The 7,495-nt window shown below is 50.2% G+C and overlaps 1 protein-coding gene across 1 annotated transcript; it reads left to right on the top strand.

Moving 5' to 3' along the window:
* Positions 1 to 4,261: 4,261 nt before the first annotated feature.
* On the top strand, positions 4,262 to 6,993 carry GPX2 (glutathione peroxidase 2; the record flags this gene model as incomplete). Its single annotated transcript, XM_080706864.1, has 2 exons — positions 4,262 to 4,483; positions 6,643 to 6,993. 2 exons carry the CDS (start codon positions 4,262 to 4,264, stop codon positions 6,991 to 6,993), a joined length of 573 nt encoding a protein of 190 aa, XP_080562990.1.
* Positions 6,994 to 7,495: the final 502 nt, after the last annotated feature.

The raw sequence follows: 7,495 nt of genomic DNA, 5'->3' as shown, positions 1-7,495 counted from the left end.
GCAGGCTCTCCGGCCTGTCTTGTCACCGCCTCTGCCCCTGTGTCTTGAGACTCTGCCCAGCCCCTGGCACACAACCTGCTCCCAAGTCCCACTATCTCCCCGTGACGGGTAAATTTTGTGTGCTGTGTCTCGGGTCCATTATATGAATTTTGAGCAGGGTTCATCTATTTTAAACAGATGTTTACAAAATAAAGAGTATTTCAAACCATAGGTGTGGCTGCCTATATGAGTTCCTGGGAGGAGGTGTCATTGGGCCCCTGGTGGTGGCTTGGAAAAGGGGAGGGAGCACTGGTAGAAGAGGCTTCAGGATCTTAAAACAATAGCAATGGAATGATGATAGAAATGACAATTTGGTGTGTGTGTGTGTGTGTGTGTGTGTGTGTGTGTGTGTGTGTGTGTGTGATGGGGATTGACTCCAGGGGCATTTTACCGCTGAGTTATACCCTTTTTATTTATCTATTTTTTAATTTTTTTTTTTTTTTTTGTGGTACTGGGGTTCCTGGAAGCCCTTCTACCTCTGGGCTACACTCCCAGACCTATTTTTACATTTTATATTTGGAAACAGGGTCTCCTAAGCCAGCGCGCGCGGCTGGCTTCGAACCTGCGCGATCCTCCTGTCTCTGCCTCCCAAGCGCGGGGATTACAAGCGTGCGCCATCACACTCGGCATCTATTTTTTAAATTTTGAAACAGGGTCTTGCTAAGTTGCTGGAGCCGGCCTTGGATCTGTGGTCCTCTAGTTTCAGCCACCCGAGTACTGGGATTACAGATGTGTGACACTTTTCCCAGCTAATGGCAAATTTGTCTTCTCGTTTGTATCTTCCCTAATGTTACCTTGCAGAGGAGCCCAAGGCTGAGTCCACACTGCCCTAGAGTGGGCTTACGTCACAGAAGCGAGAGTAAATGTGGCCGTTGGGAGGTACTGAACATCCAAGCCCGAGGAGGCGGGAGTTAGACGTCCCAGCCTGAGGTTGGAGCCTAAACAAAAGAGCACTGAACACTCACCAAGCCAAGGACCCCAATCCAGGGACATACGTGTGAAGGGAAAGAGCCTCACTTTATTCCTCCAAGAAGGGAGTAGGGATAAAATCACCACAAAGACATTCCCGCCCGACTCTTACCAAACCAAGAGGCGAACAGTGGGAGCGTGTGGCTCAGCACTTAGGGATAGGGGACAGGTTAGTGTCACTGAAGAAGGACATTAAACATCCCAGCCTGAGGAGGGCTCTGTGTGTGTGTGTGTGTGTGTGTGTGTGTGTGTGTGTGTGTGTGACTGGGGATGCAACCCAGGGCAGTCTACCTCCAAGCTCTACCCTGGCTCTATTTTTTATTCTTTATTTTGAAACAGGGTCTCACTGATTTGCAGAGGGCCTCACTAGCTGAGGCTGTCTGTGAACCGCGATCCTCCTGTCTCAGCCTCCCAAATGCTGGGATTGCAAGCGTGTGCCACCACGCCCGGTGAGGAAGGCTTTAAAGCTAAGTGGTTCTCATCTGGTCAGAATGTGCCAGGAGCGAGTCATCTTTAACATTTGTGACTGGATGCATCGGTGGAACAGAGGCAAACAGGAACCTCAGGACTCTGTAGGTATTTGACACTATACTTTGGGATGGCTATGGAGTTGATGGAGTAGAGAATGTTTGAGGGTAAGGGCTAAAGAAGGAAAGTAAAGCAGGGAAGGGCAATAGTCTTAAAATCTTACTTTCCTCGCCAGGCGTGGTGGTGCACGCTGTAATCCCTGTGCTTGGGAGGCAGAGACGGGAGGATCACGCAGGTTCGTAGCCAGGCTCGCTGGCTTAAGAGACCTTGTTTCCAAATGAAAATATAAAAATAAAGGTCTGGGAGTGTAGCCCGGAGGTAGAAGGGTTTCCAGAAACCCCAGTACCACCAAAAAAAAAAAAAAAAAATTTTTTTTACTTTCTTCTACTAACAATTGCTGTGTGAATAAGGACAGTTAATTATTATCCAAGTTCAACAGATAAAGAAACAGGTGCTTGGAGAGCTTCAGAGATTTGTGGCAGGGCCCCAAGTAACTGGAAGAACTATGGCTGGAAGCCACTGCACCGGAATCTCTGAGGGGTAAAGCTTTGGTGTTTCCATTTAGACAAATCTCTATAAGGATTCTCATTTACAGTCAGCACTGAGAACCACACTCTAGTCCTTGCCTACTAAGGCAGTGATGCTCCCAGAGCAACCACAGCCCTGCAGAAAGCCACGACAGCCACACATCTGAAGGGCATGCCCAAGTGTCTCTGCTGCTGGACAGGAGCCAGGATGAGGTGATGCTGGAGACAGGTATTCAAGTGTGAGAGGCGAGAGCCCCAGCAGACTCCCAAGGTTCCTAGGTTGAGCTGGAGAAAAGGGAGTGGATGTCCCCCCACCCCCATGCACTCTGGGCTCCTGTGGCCTGCCCAGAGAGGGACAGAAAGAGCAACAAAGAAGAGGTATGCAGGCAGATGAAGATGCTGCGGTTCTGGACCCAGCTGGGCCACCCATCATATCCTTAGCACCAGCCCCACAGCATATTGCAAGACATCTCAGGACCTGCGAAGGCCTTTAATGTTTCTGGGCCCAGGGTGCCAAGGAAAGCTCTAGGCAGGTTTTGCCCAGTGCCAGTGGACGGCTCGGAGGTCATGGCAAGGTTTTGCCCACTGCCAGTGCCAAGTCTCTGACTCACTGGCTCGGTAGGGGTACTTACTGGCTGCACCCAGGAGCTCCGCCCAGCCTCAGTAGAGGGCTCGCTTCACTCCACACTGCATGCCACCCCTTCTGGTGGCAGGAGATTATTCCCACTGAGATCTTGAAACTTGTTTTAGGGAGAAGCCAGCTGAGACATGTAGTTCCTGCCACTTAAGCAGCCATGGAACAAGCTACAGGATAGAAAATCTGGGCACTCCCTGGAGAATCGTCCTCCACCTCAACAACTCAGGACCAGCTGCTTCCCGCCCTTGCTTACTCTTTGTTCTAGAGACAGTTCCCACTGGGTGTGTGCCTGTGAAAACACTCTCTGGGAAACATTTGCCATCTTAGTAAATTTCTAAAATCCCCAAGCCAAGGAACGCCTAATTGCCAGTTTTACTGATGGTAAATCAAGGCATTTTTTAAAGTGTGTGTGTGTGTGTGTGTGTGTGTGTGTGTGTGTGTGTGTGTTTGTGTCTTTTTTGGCTGGTGCTTGGAATAATGAAGTAGCTTTAGGGTCTTTTTCTATGGGCTTTTCCAGGGGTAGGCTCCCATTATAGTCCTTAGCAGGTTCTGAGATGTCTTGGAATACTGTACAGCTAAGGACATAATGGCCCACCTGGGTATAGAACCGCAGCATCTTCATTTCCCTACATACCTCCTTTTGTGGAGAAGACCAGCACGAGCCCCCTCTGAAAACTTGGGAAGTGGACCTTTGTCTGGGAGGGAGATGGGTGCAGCTCATTTACCCTGAATTCACCTACCTGTTCTGTGACTCCTCACCAGTTTCCTAAGCAACGGCTACATCCTCATGACTGGGGTGGGGGGAGAGGTGAAGTGGAGGTGGGGGTCATAACATAGGAGACATGCAATGCAGGGACATGGACAGGACAAGGAACACTGCTCACTGAAAGATTTTCTGAGATAACCAGTCTTTCATCTCTTCTGCCTGACGCAAGCTGGCTCTTAAAGTCATTTCTAGAAAATGACACAGTCTCCTCCCAAGAGTCCCTTTGATTTTGTGCTTGTGGAAAGCAACAGCCAGAGAGAAGAACATGAATAGCAGTGTGTATATTTCAGTGGTCATCTGAGTCAGGTGGGCACGAGCCCCAATACTCTTCCTCGTCTTTCAGATCTCTGCTGACTCTCGCCTCTAGCGGCACATTCAGAGATTGGCACTTATAAATGCATTCAAGAAATGTCTGTGCCAAGTGAAAACAACTTGCTGGGGAAGGCAGGAGTCAATCTTGCATGCCTCCCTCCCTTTTTTCCTCCCCACCACCCTGTGACCTTTAAGGGCTCTGGTTTCCTGAAAGTAGTGAATTATTCACTTCTGCTCATAGATATCAAATTGGCCCTTTCCAGGTTGCCAGCAGGGTGGGGCAGGGAGGAGGCTTTGTTCCATCTGTAAGTAGGAGGAGCAACCTCCTTGTTCAAACAACACATACAGGTGGGTGCCTGCTTTTGCTAAGTCATCCTGAGAAGATCAAAGGCCTATTGCGGGATCCCTTCTGTCCTTGCTGGCTCCTCCTTCCTCCTTTGATAGACCCTCAAGCGGGCTGCAGGGCTCACCCTGTGCTTCACCATGGCTTACATCGCCAAGTCCTTCTACGACCTCAGTGCCATCAGCCTGGATGGGGAGAAGGTAGATTTCAACACGTTCCGAGGCAGGGCTGTGCTGATTGAAAACGTGGCCTCACTCTGAGGCACAACCACCCGGGACTTCACCCAGCTCAACGAGCTGCAATGCCGCTTCCCCAGGCGCCTGGTGGTTCTTGGTTTCCCTTGCAACCAGTTTGGACATCAGGTGAGGTGTCTTTTGTGTTGTACCCAAGGAGTCAGCTTGATTTAGCTCGGGTAGGACACAGGAAGTGGGTGAATGATAATGTGTGTTGGAGTGTCTCAGATTGTGGGGTATGTTTTCTCAATCCAGGTTTTTGGGTGCACGTGAAATACCAAGAGGAAGTAGACATGTTTTGATATTAAGTACCGAGGACATGTTCTTATTTTTTATAGTCTTCCCACTACGGTCCATGAGGGCTAGTGCCAGCTCCGTTTCCTCTCCACTGTGCCCTCAGTGTCTAGGGAACCAAAGGCACTCATTAAATATTTGTTGAATGAATTAGTGGAGGAAATAGAAGGTCAAGAATCAAACCAGGATTGGGCTGACTCCGGAGACCTTAGTTCTGCTCTGTAATGGCTCTGTGCTCTTGGAAGAGGCACTTCATTTTCCTGTTTTAGTTTGCCGGTCTAAATTGAAGATAATACAAGCTAGCTTGCAGAATTATTGTAAGGTTCATGGAATAAGATATACAAAAGTAACTAGAAAAAATATAAAGCATTATGCAACTGCAAGCAATTTATTTAAATTGAAGATTTTAAAAAATCAGCTCAGTGGAAGTAAGTAAAACACACATGTGTCTCCTCTGGGCATTGTATGCACCTGTTTCTGAATAATGGGTCAAGTTGTTTTAGATCTCTCCCACACACTTCAAGTTATCTTTAAGAGATTCTTCTATTTCTACATATGATTTTACTTTTACAAGCAGGCAGAATGTCTCCAGGTGAATCCCCTAATTATAACCAAATCCCAGGGGCACGAAGGCAAGGAAGGCCGAATGATTACTGGCTGTGACAAACTGGAGCCCAAACCATTACTGCTCTCACTCTCGGGTCTCTTTCCAGCCTTGGTCAGGCAGGAGACAGGAAGGGCACAGTCTCTGTAGAGGCATGTCTCTGGCCCTGGGGGTACCTCCAGCCTTCCGTCACCACTTGGGGCCAGCTAGTTGGCTGAGGAAGCCCATAACCAGGAAGCCAGCCATTTGTGTTAGGAGATAAGTAACAGAGTCAGCTGGGGCTCACGGTGGCCTGGAACTCAGTGTACTCATTGGTTCTAGTAGGTCAGAGGAGGGAAATTTTTCCCAGAGGGAGATATCTGACTCCTAGACTGGGGAGGAGGGAGTGAGTGGAAAGTAAAGGTTCTCAAGAGCCTTTTGAGGTGGAGAACACTGAGTGGGGACAGGCCAGGATGGCAGTGGAGAGGGAAAGACAGGTCACAGGTTTGAGCGACGGCATTCAGAGCCGAGTGCAGTGAGTGAGGATGAGGTGCTTTGGATAGCAGCCTAGAGGTGAAGGGCAGTCACGCAGTCACAACTAGCCCTAAGCACTTACGTCCTTATCTGCCCCCAACACCGGTTCTAGGACCCTCAGCCCTCTGTCCCGTTTACTTCATTCCTGTTGGTCTTTAAGTAGTTCCATTTAGGGCATGGTTGTTCTCGTCTCAACTTGCTTTGTCTTTATGGCATCTGAAAACTAGACTTGCTTGGACGGGTCTTTCTTCATCAGAGCTTCCTTCTATCTGAACCTCAGTTCTAAGGCGAGGCAGGATGAAGGCCGGAAGCTGTGAACCCCACTCTCCTGGGCCTTGTTTTCATCTTTGCTTTGAGGAGCCGAGCAGAGCAGAGGCAAAGGCCGTACTCACACATGTAACCAGAAGGAAGGGAGGCACAACCAGGGCGGAGGGAAGGGGAAGCAGTGGGAGTGTGCGCACACGTGCGTGTGTGCATACGTGTGTGTGTGTGTGTGCGCACATACGTAGGTGGATAGCTTCTAGGTGGTATGACCTGAGCCTCCCTTCCTTTTCATTCTTTGCCCTAAACTCAAGGTTACTTGAGGCTCCAAACAAATACCCTAAGAACTCCCAAGGTCATTTGGAGTCAGAAGCAACGTTTCAAAAGTGCCCAGCTGGGAACTACAAGAACCTTCAGGACGGGCCCAGCACACCATCAAACAATAGCTAGGAGAGGGGAAAACTCAAACGTCAGGCAAAGCAAATGGAGGAGAAACAGAGAGGAAGGAGAGAGCAAGCGGGGCGATCCTGGAAGAGTGCTGGAGGGGAAAGGTGTGCGTGTGACGGGCCCTTCACCTGCTGCTGCCCTTTCCCATGCTGTCTTCTTCCTCCCCCAGGAGAACTGTCAGAATGAGGAGATCCTCAACAGTCTCAAGTATGTCCGCCCTGGGGGTGGATACCAGCCCACCTTTACTCTTGTCCAGAAGTGTGAGGTGAACGGGCAGAACGAGCATCCTGTCTTCGCCTACCTGAAGGACAAGCTCCCCTACCCTTACGACGACCCATTTTCCCTCATGACCGACCCCAAGCTCATCATGTGGAGCCCAGTGCGCCGCTCAGATGTGTCCTGGAACTTCGAGAAGTTCCTCGTGGGGCCGGAGGGGGAGCCCTTCCGCCGCTACAGCCGCACCTTCCCAACCATCAACATCGAGCCCGACATCAAGCGCCTCCTCAAAGTGGCCATTTAGATGCGAGCTGTGTGGGGCAGGGATCTCCTGCTCTGTCCAGTCCCTGAGTGCTCTTCCTCAGGATTCAGCGTGCCCTCGCGGACACTGCTGTGGCTGGAAGCTGTCCCCCGACTTCACCCCTTAGCTGAAGAGCCCTGCCTTTTCTACCTCTTACCTTTTCCCTCTCAGCCCTCTGGTCATTCAGCATGGGGCTCCAAGATGCAGGCAGGCTCTGGGCCTTCACAGAATGAAGGCACCTTCCTAAACCCTTACGGGTGGTGTCTGAAAAGTGTGCAGGGCCTGGTGCCAGCCTGCCAGATGAATCCAATAAAGGGCAGGTGTGGAAATGGACCAAGATCTCCGTGTCTTCTTCCTTGACCAAGGGCAGAGGGGTGGTACAAACTGCAAGTGGGACGGGGAGGTGGTAGCAAAAAGAGGTTCAGCAGAGGAAGGCTCAGATCAAGGGGCTACCACAGTGACTGTCTGGAAAGCAGATTCTGTTGCAGTTGCAGGAAATATGAAT

This window comes from Muscardinus avellanarius, assembly GCF_963383645.1.
Source record: "Muscardinus avellanarius genome assembly, chromosome: 12".
NCBI lineage: Eukaryota > Metazoa > Chordata > Mammalia > Rodentia > Gliridae > Muscardinus > Muscardinus avellanarius.
This window is presented reverse-complemented; position numbering and strand designations above follow the sequence as displayed.